This window comes from Bos indicus, chromosome 3 (assembly GCF_029378745.1).
Source record: "Bos indicus isolate NIAB-ARS_2022 breed Sahiwal x Tharparkar chromosome 3, NIAB-ARS_B.indTharparkar_mat_pri_1.0, whole genome shotgun sequence".
NCBI lineage: Eukaryota > Metazoa > Chordata > Mammalia > Artiodactyla > Bovidae > Bos > Bos indicus.
In genome coordinates this window covers 10,648,591-10,660,982 of record NC_091762.1, presented here as the reverse complement: position 1 = coordinate 10,660,982, position 12,392 = coordinate 10,648,591, and the positions used below count along the sequence as shown (strand labels likewise).

Here is a 12,392-nt window from a genome sequence, read left to right as displayed (position 1 = left end):
CTGAAATGGCCACTGTCACAATCTCTACTCCCAACCTTTCTAAGATCCTCATCCCTTTATGGAATCTGCCTTGGAAACAGATGGGAAATTTAGCAATTTTCAAAAAGAACTTTTCTGAGTAGAAAAATCAAGGGGAAAAAAAATAAAGTACAAAGGCAGAAGATAATGAGTTACAAAATAATGTATTTCTTGTCCTAACTTTTCTAAAGACTAGGTACTTTTCTCAAAGAACTCAGACCCTTCACCTCTTTCTTATGGAAGATCCAGACCTAACACCACTGCTATTTTAATCAATTGCCAGACCCATTGCTGACACTTGAATGTGAGGTTTGGGGCAGCGTCACTGTCCATTTAGCAGATTCTCATCTGGAAGCAGACAGCCTGGACCCCAGCTGCGGTGACTAGCTGTGACTGCGGTGACTGCTGACTAGCTATGTCACTGTCACCAAAGCATTTAATCTCAGAGTGGCCCCTGTCTACTTCAGTGAATTTTCATAAGAAGAACTTTGCAAACTTCAAAGGTCTATATTGCTCTAAGTTGTTCCTCTGATTAGTAGTTCTGAGTGTAAAGCCCCTGACCTTGAGCTTCTTGTCCTGGCCCCTGGCCAGAGCTGAAGAAGGCCCTCTCGTGTCTGAGTCCCAAAGACTTCTCTGTTAGGTACCAGACCATCTGGCAGTCACTCTCCAGGGACCCTTTTGGCTTCCATGTGATCAGCAGTCAGTCAACAAATGCTATACTCCAGGCACCACACTGGAGGTTTCTCTGGCTGCGGGGCCCCGGAGCACCCATTCTCTCACCTGGCCTGATTCTCTTTGTCCCGTTTGATTGGACTGAAACACGTTCATTAACCGGTTGTTAAGGTTGGCTCTATCCTTAGGGGGAGCTCGGCCTCTTTATCTGTTGTTCTAAACCGGCATCTGGTTGTATTGTTCTGTGCGGCCATCTGGACCCAGCCTCCTAAGCAGCCCTTCGGCATTGGTGGCAGCTGCCATTATTCCTTCCCAGAGCCATTCTATACTGTGTCAGTGCCTTTTTGTAGCCAAAATATGACCCCCATCTCTTGCTCTTTCCAAGCTCTCGCTTCATTTTTGGACTGGCCCCCAAAAAATGATGCTTTGCGTTACAGCAGTGCTTCCTGTTTAAACTGCCTTGCAGAGAGGATGGAGAGACTGTGAGCTCAATCAGTGATCAAATTCATTTTTTCTGTCAAAAATATGTATTAAGTCCCATTTATGTGCTAGGCACAGGTGATCCCGTGATTCCCCTGCTCAGCTCTCTGTTAAGACATCCCTTGGGTCCCTACTAAGGACAGACATGACCCTACTTCTCCAGGGTTTTTGTACATCCAATGGCAGTAGTGGTCTTTGCTCACAGAGGTAGGGGTAGGGTGGCCTTGGATGCACAGCCTCTCGGGCTCCTAGGCCTTTAGAGGTGGATGCTGACATGCATAACTGAATGGTTTTGAGATGGAGGCAGTCTAAATGGCATGGGAGTTTCACGTTGACACCATTTCCTTCTCTGCAGACACACCGACAGCGAAGATAAGGCCAGACCCTCCACATCCTCGCGAGGGCCAAAAGCTGTTGCTCCACTGTGAGGGACGTGGCAATCCCGTGTAAGAGGATCCGTTTCCTGGACTTTAACACACCTCTGCACGTGAAGACTTCACCTCAAGTCTTCCTGTCTCCTTCGTGCTATCTGAGCCTCTCGTTTTCCTTGACACTATCAAACAAGGCCCATCTTCTGTTTCTCCTGCAAAGCAGCAGAAGTGGGCAGGGGCCGGTCCCCGACTGAGCCCCTGAAGTTCCCGTAAGGAACCAAGCCACAGTTAGATACAAGCTCGGCAGTCTCCCTTGTCCCCAGGCTGGGCCTCAAAGGGTCACCTCCCCGTCCCCCTGAGCAGCTCAGTGTCTCTGGCCCCTTCAACTGCTCAAGCCCCCATCACGCTGTCCTTGACTTCCCTGTTTGCAGTTTTGTTTTCTCCTCCTTTAGCTCCCTGCCCTGCTCTTTCCTGAACACTCCGGATTTCTCTGCCTCCACAGCCCCCAGCAGTACGTGTGGGAGAAGGAGGGCAGCGTGCCACCGCTGAAGATGGCCCAGGAGAGCGCCCTGATCTTCCCCTTCCTCAACAAGAGCGACAGTGGCACCTACGGCTGCACGGCCACCAGTAACATGGGCAGCTACAAGGCTTACTACACCCTCAACGTGAACGGTGAGCCCTCCATAGCTCTCGTCCAGCAGACCCCTTCTCCTCTCCTCTGCCTTCTGGTCCTCTGATCTTTCCGTCTCCTGATAGCCTCCCCAGACCGTGGCTGGGAGTGGACTAGGAGGGCAACAGTCCACCACTGGAGGGCCCGAGGACTCAGGCTCCGGGTCCACTCTTGGATGTGGAATAAGGAAAAATCGATGGGATGCTGGACTTTGATCTGCCTTTGTTTAGCAGCGATGACCCCGGTGATACCATCCTTCAATCTTTGCACTCACCTGGCAACAAGAATAAGAATTGTGTGCCCAGCCCCCAGAGTCACTCATGTGTGCGTGTAGAGGCATCTGCCTTTGCAGCAGGGCTATCCTCAGAGTCACTTCTGTGACTAATACAGAATGCATGCTGCTACTGCCATCTCCTTTTCTGAGGATCTTTGACATGCTATAGAGAATCCATGCAGAACACAGAGATAAATTTGTACTATGCGGAGAGATAGTTAGAATCTTTTTCTCAGACGCCATATCGTCTGGAGAGACTAGATGATGTTCCTTCTCTGAACTTCTTCCCAAAGGTGTGACTACAAAATCCAGCTTCAAGAAAAGTGACAGGCTAGGCCTCTTTATGAAGGGTATTTTTGAAGAGCCCCCCCACCAATAACAATGGGGGTTTCCCAGGTGGTGCTAGTGGTAAAGAACCTCCCTGCCAATACAGGAAGTGTAAGAGATGGGGGTTCAAAAAAAGAGGAAATGGCCTCCAGTATTCTTGCCCATTCCAGGGTTCTTGTCTAGAGAATCCCATGGACAGAGGAGCCTGGCGGGCTACCGTCCTTAGGGTCGCAAAGAGTCGGACACGACTGAAGCAACGGAGCATGCAGCACGTAGTAACACTGAGTCCCGCTAGAAACTCAGGGTTTCCTCACACTAGGGGAAATGCGTTGTCAGGGGAACATCAGAGACTCCCTTACATGAAATGTCCATTAAAGCAGTGTGGAGATAGCAATCAGGCCTCCCAGGGATATGAAACCAGAGGTCTTGGGACTCCAGGGGCAAACCTCAGCAATGCAGGAGCTGCCTCGACACAACAAACAAAGCTATTGTAGGGTGCCAGGAGCAAGGACAATGCACCGAGGTTCTGTGTCTGCCCCCAGATCTCTCCAGACCAACTCTGATGACCATTGGCAGAGAAGGAAAGTTCCTGTGCCCCTGCGGTTGGTCTCTTGCTGATCCCGCCACTCTGTGCTAGAAGCCCAGTCCTCTCTGACTGATCTGCTTCCAGTGCTGACGCCTGGTGGTAGAGTTAGTTACTGCATCTGCCTCCAGGGAGAACTCCAAACCGGGGTTGACTTCCAATTACCTGGAGTGAAATTAAATGGGAGTTATACCTAGAGACACCAACCTGTAATTGATGAACTCAGAGGTCATTTTCGCCGTGCCAACCTAGGCTTTCCTAGGGAATTTTCATTCTTACAGTCTTTGGGATAATTATCTAGAATTGATTTTTAATACAGATTATATCTCACATTCTCTTGGAGGTAGGGGAAAGGAACAGTGGATAATCTCACTGTGTTTCCTCCAGTTTGAACCATCACACCCACTCCTCCTATCATAGGGCCACAGGAACCTTCTTCTCCCTCCCTCCCAAGCAGAGCATAAAAACCAGAGCATAATTTTTTTTTTCCCCCAAATAAGGTAGAGACAGGCAAGGAGCTAAAAAGCTGGCCCAGTCAAGCCAGAGGAGACATAAGGCAGGAGAGGGAAAATGTACAAGAAGTCAATGAGGCATCAAGACCCAAAGTGAATCTATAAAAATAATAATAATAATAATAATAGCTCTCCCATGGGTGAGAGAGCCTTAACTAGAGCTCGTATAATTTTGGACGCGTCAGAACTGTTTCCCAGGCGTGCACATGGCCTCCTCAGACCTGTGGGGCTCTGACTGTGACTGCGGCTCTCCTCGGCATGCCTGGCCAAGCCTGTGCTTGGGAATCTGTCCTCTGGAGACACTGCTGTGGAGGACAGATTCTCTATATCTGATGACAGAGACCATCAGAACTGGGAGGAAGAAGTTCAGTCTTTGTCCTTCCGACAAACCTTTGGATGGTGGGGAAGTGAAGATGGAACCCCAGACCTTTCTGATGAGAGGAAGATTGGGTCTTGCTGGAACTCTAAACTCCCTGACAAGAAGGAACACTTTTCTTTATACAGGGAATCACAGTCCACCGTCTATCCACAGCCCACGTGCCTATTCCTGTCTCTAACATTTTTTTCACTGTTTCTTTCCAATATGAAATCAGGACAATGCGTGATTAGGTTGAGAAGGCCCCCTAGAAAAGCCAGCTCAGAATACCAAGCAGACAGGAGGTAAGAGGGTATGGGGGATAGGGAAAGAATATCCTGATAACCCAGAAATTCAAAGAAAGACACTGACAGAGAGAGAGAAGATGAGAAATGATGTAGAGATCAAAGTGTTGATCTTGGACCAAGGTCAGGCTTCAGGTTCACGAACTCAGAAGGTTAAATGTGAGCATATATCTATTTATTCTTGAATACATTTTTCAAAACATGTACTATGTTTCAGGTACTGTGTAAGAAACTAGGTGTAAAGTGAAACATGTCCCTTTTGCTGGATGCTGCTGCTCTGTTCTCTCTGTGGTGTAAGATGCTCCATGGCCTGGTCAGACACGCGGTAAGGCACAGGCTCTTCCCAGATCTGACTGTGTGCTCCCGTCTCCCCCCAGACCCCAGCCCAGTGCCCTCGTCCTCCAGCACCTACCACGCCATCATTGGAGGGATCGTGGCTTTCATCGTCTTCTTGCTGCTCATCCTGCTCATCTTCCTCGGTCACTACTTGATCCGACACAAAGGTCAGAGGCACGAAGGAGCATCAGGAGGACTTGAGAGTGGACAGGGAGATCATCAGGGGCAGGCAGGGTAGGAGCGGGCTGAAGGAAGGGCCTTCGGAGTCTCAGTGAGCTAGAGTGTCCGAAACCCTTGGAGCGTTGGTGGGAGGAAAGAACACAGCCAACCTGTGATAACTGAGCACCGCCAGCCACATAGTCAAGCCTGATCACTTGGTGATCATCCAAGTAAAGTCAGACCTTCCCACTCAGTCAGCTGCTGCTCCCATGCTTCTCTGCTTCCCGGGCTGCTTCCAGACAGAACTGCTGGAATTCTGCATATCCCTCCTGTTTCTTCCTGCACTTTGCTCCTTTTGGTTCAGCCTCGTGTTTTTTGTCCTTTGAGCTCTTCACCCCTTAACCCCATACCATCCGTTTCCTTTTCTCTCCTCTCTGTATCTCTCGGAGAAGGCAATGGCACCCCACTCCAGTACTCTTGCCTGGAAAATTCCATGAATGGAGGAGCCTGGTGGGCTGCAGTCCATGGGATCCCTAAGAGTCGGACACGACTGAGCGACTTCACTGTCACTTTTCACTTTCATGCATTGGAGAAGGAAATGGCAACCCACACCAGGGTTCTTGCCTGGAGAATCCCGGGGACGGGGGAGCCTGGTGGGCTGCCGTCTATGCTGTCGTACAGAGTCGGGCACGACTGAAGTGACTTAGCAGCAGCAGCAACAGCTTGTATCTCTGCCGTCTCTTCCTCCCCTCTCCTCATATGCCTTCCTCTTAGATTTAGCCCTCTGTTATTTCTTGTAAGCTAGCCGCCTGGGTCTTAGTTGCATTGCAGCACATGAAATCTTTTTAGCTGTGGTATATAGGATCTAGTTCCCTGACCAGGGATTGAACCCAGGCCCCCTGTGTTGGGAACACAGAATCTTAACCACTGAACACCCAGGGAAATCCCTGGCCAGCAGCCTGACTCTGTGGACTGGTCAGATGCTAGCCAGATCTCAGCAGCGCTGTCATGGAGCCGACAATGCAGCTTCCCTGTTACCACGATATGAGCACACACGTGTGTATATACACATACACGCACACATATACACACACATACACACACTTTTTTTTTTTTTTTGGCCTGTGTTATAGATGAGACTAAGAGCAGGCTTCATCAATTCTTAGTAGTGTGTTTAGGTGAGAGATAGCAGCAGCAAGATGCTAATTAGGGCAGGTGGGGAAGAAGAAAGCTCTAGGTAGGAGAAAAGTTACAGAAGCAAGGTGTGGGTGAGTGGGTGGGAAAGTGGACAGGGGGGCCTCCGAGATTCGGAAACTGCTCCTGAAAGAAGGAGCCTCTTCTCTCTCCCCAGGAACCTACCTGACACACGAGGCAAAAGGCTCCGACGATGCCCCAGATGCGGACACAGCCATCATCAATGCAGAAGGCGGGCAGTCGGGCGGGGACGACAAGAAGGAATATTTCATCTAGGGGCGCCCCCCAGGGACCTCATGGGGACGTCTGGGGCCATCACCAACCTGGACTTGTACAGAGCGACCCCAGGGCCGCCCCTCCCGCTTGCTCCCCAGCCCCTCCCCCACCCCCCTGTACAGAATGTCTGCTTTGGGTGCGGTTTTGTACTCGGTTTGGAATGGGGAGGGCGGGTGGGGAGGGAGGGTTGCCCTCAGCCCTTTCCGTGGCTTCTCTGCGTTTGGGTTATTATTATTTTTGTAACAATCCCAAATCAAATCCGTTTCCAGGCTGGAGGGGCAGGGGTCCTGGGGTGAGGAAAGCAAAAAAAAAAAAAAAAAAAAAAACCACACAAACAGAAAACCTGGAGTGTTAGGAGGAGGATGAGGAAAGGGTTAGGGCAGGAAGGAGCTGGGTCAGTTTGGTGGGGGGCTCTCACCAGCCCTCCATCATGAGAGCCTCTTCCTGGATTTCTCTGGGGTTGGGGAGGTTGTGAGCAGGAGGCACGGAGGTGGCTTTTCCTCTGTAAGTCGCCCACCTTGAGCTCTGCACAGAGAAGGTACCACCTGATGCCCCTCCCCCACCCTAACAGGAAAGGAGTGAATGGGGGCACCCCAGGAGATGTGACCTTCAGGTGGCATGCAGCCACGTGGGGGCCCAGGGCTTCCCCACGTGGGAGGATGCAGGTCCCTGCAGGAAGGGCAGATTTGGAGAGAAAGGATGGCAGAGATGGCCCTCTCTGGCCCCTCGCCCCACCACCAGGCCCCTATGGTGAATGAAGCCAGGCCCTTTTCCGTGGAACCACCCTTGGGGGATAGCAGAGCAAGGCGGCCCCTCCTTGCTCTAGCAGCTGTGGGGGAGGCGCTGCTCTGGGCCCTTAACTGCATCTGCTTCCCCGCCCGGGGGCCCCTGACTCTCTCTCGATGGAGCCCTGGACTGTTGCACGGCAACCACTTGTCTTAGGCACTGCTCAGCAACTTCGCCTCCCTGGCTTGTGCTGCCCTCTGCCCCCTCCTGTTCCCCAAGCCCTCCCTCCCTCCCTCAGCAGCCAGGCAGACAGAACAACAAAAATACTAAAAGGAGCTTCACTGCACTGAGCTGTTTCCTGCCCAAACGAAGGGAGTAGTAATGTGTGTGTCTGTGTGTGTCCGTGTGTCTGTGCACATGTGTATGTGAGTGAGAGGCAGAGGGGCTCCTGGGCAGGTGGGAGGCTGTGGGGCATGCGGAGGAGGGCTGTGGGAGCTGACAGTCCCTAGGCAGGCTGCGTACCTCACCTGGGATGTCGCTCCTTCCTGGTATTTCCATGCCAATCCCAGCACCCATCTGTTATGGAGAAAACAGTCCCAGGGTGTGTTTTTGCTCAGTCATCCATCTCATCTCTCCCTAAAACACAGGGCGTTCAACCTCTGCCTCTGTTTCCCCTTCTCGGAGCCACGGAGTCAGTGCCAAAGCCTTTGCTATGCATCCCTCAGGCCTCCCGCTGGCACTGACCCTGGAATGACCGCTGTCACTTCTTGTCCCCATAGTCTGTACCCGGTGCGTTGAGGGCTAGGAGCAAAACCGCCTGTCTCCTTCCCATCTCCATTCCATCCCTGCTTTTGATTTTCTGTCTTCCTTGTGGCCAAGCCGGTTGCCATGGAAACGAGGCCATGCGCCCTCCTCGCCCACCGGCCGCCCCACCTCAGACCCAGGGTGCCCCTTGGCACCCCTCTCACCCTCCTCCAGCATGTCCTGCTGTCCTGGCAACCCAGGGGCGTGCAAAGTGGGGGCAGCTGCAGCCAGCAGGTCTGCCCACCCCCTTCAGTTCAGGTAATACTGTCGTGAATCTTCCAGCCGCTGGTTAGGGCCCTGGGCCCCCTCCTCTTACAGCAGCAAGGCAGCCTAGGGCCCCAGGCCTGTGGGCTCCCTGCCTCCCAGCACCCGCTTTTGGGAAAATGACTCTTCCTCTTTGAGCTGAACCACTCTGTCCATATTACACAGAAGCCATATTTGTACCGGGGGGCGGGGGGAAACGGGCCGTTGTGCTGTGTGTGTCTGTCTGGGGGTGGGGGGCGGGGCAGGGAGCAGGGAGGCACCGTGTATCTTTATAATCTTTCTAACTCTCCTGTGCTGATCTCAGAGGGGCCACCCTCAATATATCTGGATTATCCGTGTCCTTGGGCTGCCTCCTTCTTGCCACTCTTGATCCTGTTGGGATGCGTGTGTGTAAGGGCTGTTCTGAAACCTGCTGCCTCCAGGGGTGGTGTGTGCCTTGCCAGGCCACTCTCTCCAGGGCGTCTTGTATGGAAACGACAGAACTCTTCTGTGGGAGAGAAGAGCGTTCCTTCGTGCCCTTTGGCCAGGTCCTTACATTCCAGTGTTGGGTGGGGTACCTGACTGCTCCCCAGTGTCCTCTGCCAGGCCGTGCTGGATAAAAAGGAGACCTCCGACACCATCCCAGGATCGCTTCAACAGACCCCCAAACTCCCTTTTCAATCCCCTTCATGTTGAACCTGAAGCTGAAGCTAGTGTCCCGGGAGAAAGGAGACCATCCCGGCAAGGTGACCATTCCTCTGCGCCTCTGCTTCCACCTCCAACCGCCCCTGAGTGAGTGGGGAGGAGGACTTGGCAGAATTAGCGCTATGACACCTAGCGCCTTGGACAAACGAAGTAGTTTCACCTAACTAACCCTCTGTATCGTTCCAACTCGGATGCTCTATGAGTCACCCTTCCCCGTGTCCAGACTAATCGTCCCCCAGTGAGGAAATAAAACGCAAGGTAGGGGCGGGTGGGGGGACAAAAGAGCAGAAGTCATGTGAAAATTGGGGTGGTGAGGGGACGGCTCACCAGAGGGCAGAAATGTCCATTTAGGGGCATCCTCCTGCAGGATGCTGGCGAGAAACCGCTCTCCCCACCACAAGACACTTTACATCTTGCTAAGATGCCAGGACAATGTCGCGTTTCCAGGACTTTTATATCCCCCAACAGAAATGTGAATAGAGATTGCCCCATAGGCAACAGTCCCATTTTAAACTATGCTATCCCATTGTCCCCCAGAGCCTGCTTTAACTTGTCACATCATGTGTTCCGCTTGGTATGGAAGACGCATTTACTGTGCCCATAGGTGGCTGGGCAAATGCCCAATTACTCCCTGAAGCAGCTTCATTATACAACCTCGACAGCTGCCCCCTAGCCTTCCCTCCTGTCATACCAAAACACCCAGACCCAGAGAGTAGCACACACGCCCAGACACCTAGCACTCAGCCCAAAACCTGGCACTCAGATATGATACACAACACACAGCCATGCATAAAGATAAGTACATTCCTACACCATGAATGATACACAAGGAGCCCCCACCCAAACACATACCGCTCAGGTTGCTGGCATCACATGGATCCAGCCAACAAGCACCACTAACACCCCCTCCCACAAACACGTCACTTTTGAACTATCTTTCCTTGGATCAAGTTCAAGGGGATGGAGAAACAGTGAGAGCCATCAGCTGCCCTTTCCCTCCAATTTCCCAGCACATCTCTTACCACCATCTCACACTTCACCTCTGGCCCCCTCTTCCTTCCTTCCTTGTGCTTGGAGAATCCCTTTGTGCTGGAAAGCCCCCTGGCTTCTCAGCCTCCCTTTCCACCTTCAGAAAAACATGGTCCCCACCTTTTTCCTTTCCGGAGTGTGGGTCCTCACCAGCGGACTCCAGTCTCAAAACAGGAAGCCCCTGGGGTCAGTGCTGTAAGTGGTCCTGGGGCTCAGACAGGCGGTGGGCGTGGGGTAAACACTTCCTGAATGCCCTGCCCACCCCATGGCCCTGCCCAGGGCTGATGCCTTCATTAGTCCCTGGCGCTTATCTTGGAACCACAGCCACTGACAGAACTACCCCAGCCCATCTCTCTGCCCGCCCTGCACCCAGCAGCGTCATGGGGAACTGTCTTTACCCGGTGAGTGTGGGGCTGAGCCCACAGCCCCTCCCTCTCTGCCTCCTACCACCCCTTCTGTCTGCCCCTTGGGTCTTATACCTCGCTCCTTCTGTCATCTATTGTCTCTTCCCTCGTTTTCCTTGTCCCCTTCTTCTCCCCGTGTCCAGGGTCCCCCATTCTTTGCCTCCTCATTTGTCTCTGTCAGTTTCATCCAGACCTGCTCCTCTCTCCCAGGCCTGTCCACTCCCCGTCCCTTGCTTTCCTATGACTCTTGGCTCCTCCTGAGTTGCTCAGTCTTGTCCTCTCCCACCCTCTCCCCTGCACCCAGATCTTGCAGCCCCCACTTTCCCGCTGCCCTTCTCTCCCTACCTCCTGCCCTCGGCTCCCAGGATCCCCTTCAGAGGGATAGCTGGATGGTCTGATTGTCTCTTTGGGGATGTCCTCCAGGTGGCTGATGACAACTCCACCAAGTTGGCCATTAAAGAGGACTTGTTGATTGACTTTCCGGAGGACTACTATCCAGACTATAATGAGACCGACGTGGAAGCAGCTGCACCCTGCCACTCCTGCTCACTGCTCAACTACTCCTCACTGCCCTTCTTCATCCTTGTCAGCATCCTGGGCATCCTGGCTAGTGGGACCATCCTCTATGCGCTTCTCAGACCTTTGTTCCGCTGGCAGCTCTACCAGGACAGGTCTACCCTGGTGCAACTGGCCGTGGGCAGTGCCCTCTTCAGCATCGTGGTGCCCATCCTGGCACGGGGCCTCAGTGGGGCTCTCATCACCTCCCTGTGCCACCTGGCTCACTTGGTCGCCTATGGCTCAGCCTTTGCTCAAGCTCTGCTAATAGGGTACCATGCCTGCCTGGGCCCCCAGCTGGGTGCAGGCCAAGTCCCAGGCCTCAGGCTGGGGGTCACTGTGGGACTTTGGGGAGTGGCTGCCCTCCTGTCACTGCCAGTCGTGCTGGGCAGTGACACTTCCCAAGGACTCTGCACCGTGACCTTTAGCGGGGAGTGGGAAACATTGCGGTACATACACGCTGCAGCCTGCTTTGCCATATTTGTCTTGTTGCCACTGGGTTTGTTGGGAACCAAGGGGCTGAAGACGGTGCTGGGCAGGGCACCGTGCCCATGGGTTGATGTCCTGTGGGTCTGGTTCATTTTCTGGTGGCCTCAGGGCATGACTCTGGGATTGGACTCCCTAGTGAGGTCCAAGGCCATAGTGGTGTCAACATGTCCAGCCCAGCAGGCCCTGGACATGCTGCTGGATGTGGCAGAAGCCCTGGCAATATTGCACTGCGTGGCTACACCCCTGCTCCTTGCCTGGGTCTGCTACCAGGCCACTCACACCTCCCCACCCTCCCTGCCTCTGCCTACAACACAGACTTCTCATCTGGACACCCTTGGAGGCAAATCCTAGCTCTCTGCCCACCTGTCAACCTGAATTAAAGTCTACGCTGTTTTTATTTTATGAAGCTGGTGGTTTCTTATTTTGTCTGGGGACGTAAAGGAGGAGGAGGAGAATGGAGAGAGAGAGAGACATTTCACACCAGACTTTGCTGTCAGCGTCTGCTTCTCTGGCTGGCTTGGAGAGAAAGTGAATGATGTACAAACATCCTCGGGGCACACAGATGTTCTCTTGAGGTGTGGGGTTACTGCCATCTCAAAGGGCAAGAGCAAGGGGACCAGAATTTGAGGAGAGCAGCTAAATCTTCAAAAAAAAAAAAAAAAAAAGCTAGAAGAGATGGCTTAGCTAGTAAAGGAAGAAGAGATGCTGCTGCAGTGAGAAAAACAGAGAAGAGTGAAGATGAACTGAGAGCATGACTCCTCTCTGCCTGGCCTGTCCAGCATTCCTCTCCGCCTCCTATATGCCTTCTGTCTTCCTGTCGGCTTTGCTTAGAGATCAGGGTGGTGGTGGGGGAGGAGTGGAGGAGAGAAGCGTCCTGGAGGACCTTACTTAGCTCAGGGAACCTA

At 52.9% G+C, this 12,392-nt stretch overlaps 2 protein-coding genes across 3 annotated transcripts in view; both read left to right on the top strand.

The window, feature by feature from the left end:
• Positions 1-8,666, top strand: part of CADM3 (cell adhesion molecule 3) — a 32,786-nt gene extending 24,120 nt beyond the window's left edge. For both annotated transcript variants that reach the window (XM_019988413.2, XM_019988412.2), the window contains 4 exons: positions 1,526-1,616; positions 2,044-2,213; positions 4,945-5,070; positions 6,414-8,666. In XM_019988413.2, the coding sequence (XP_019843972.1) occupies positions 1,526-1,616; positions 2,044-2,213; positions 4,945-5,070; positions 6,414-6,532 (506 nt within the window). In that variant the 3' untranslated portion in view covers positions 6,533-8,666. The remainder of the gene's footprint in view (positions 1-1,525; positions 1,617-2,043; positions 2,214-4,944; positions 5,071-6,413) is intronic.
• A 91-nt stretch (positions 8,667-8,757) lies between these two features.
• Positions 8,758-11,889, top strand: ACKR1 (atypical chemokine receptor 1 (Duffy blood group)). The gene is made up of 2 exons (XM_019988410.2): positions 8,758-10,440; positions 10,867-11,889. The coding sequence occupies exons 1-2, from the start codon at positions 9,829-9,831 to the stop codon at positions 11,836-11,838; spliced, it is 1,584 nt and encodes a 527-aa protein (XP_019843969.2). The 5' UTR covers positions 8,758-9,828; the 3' UTR covers positions 11,839-11,889.
• The last annotated feature ends 503 nt before the right edge of the window (positions 11,890-12,392 follow it).

Excerpts from the sequence above, each read along its gene's own strand:
- ACKR1 (XM_019988410.2), top strand. The coding sequence starts at position 9,829 with ATGATACACAAGGAGCCCCCACCCAAACACATACCGCTCAGGTTGCTG. Across the intron at positions 10,441-10,866 it reads TGGGGAACTGTCTTTACCCG|GTGGCTGATGACAACTCCAC; the intron begins GTGAGTGTGGGG and ends GATGTCCTCCAG.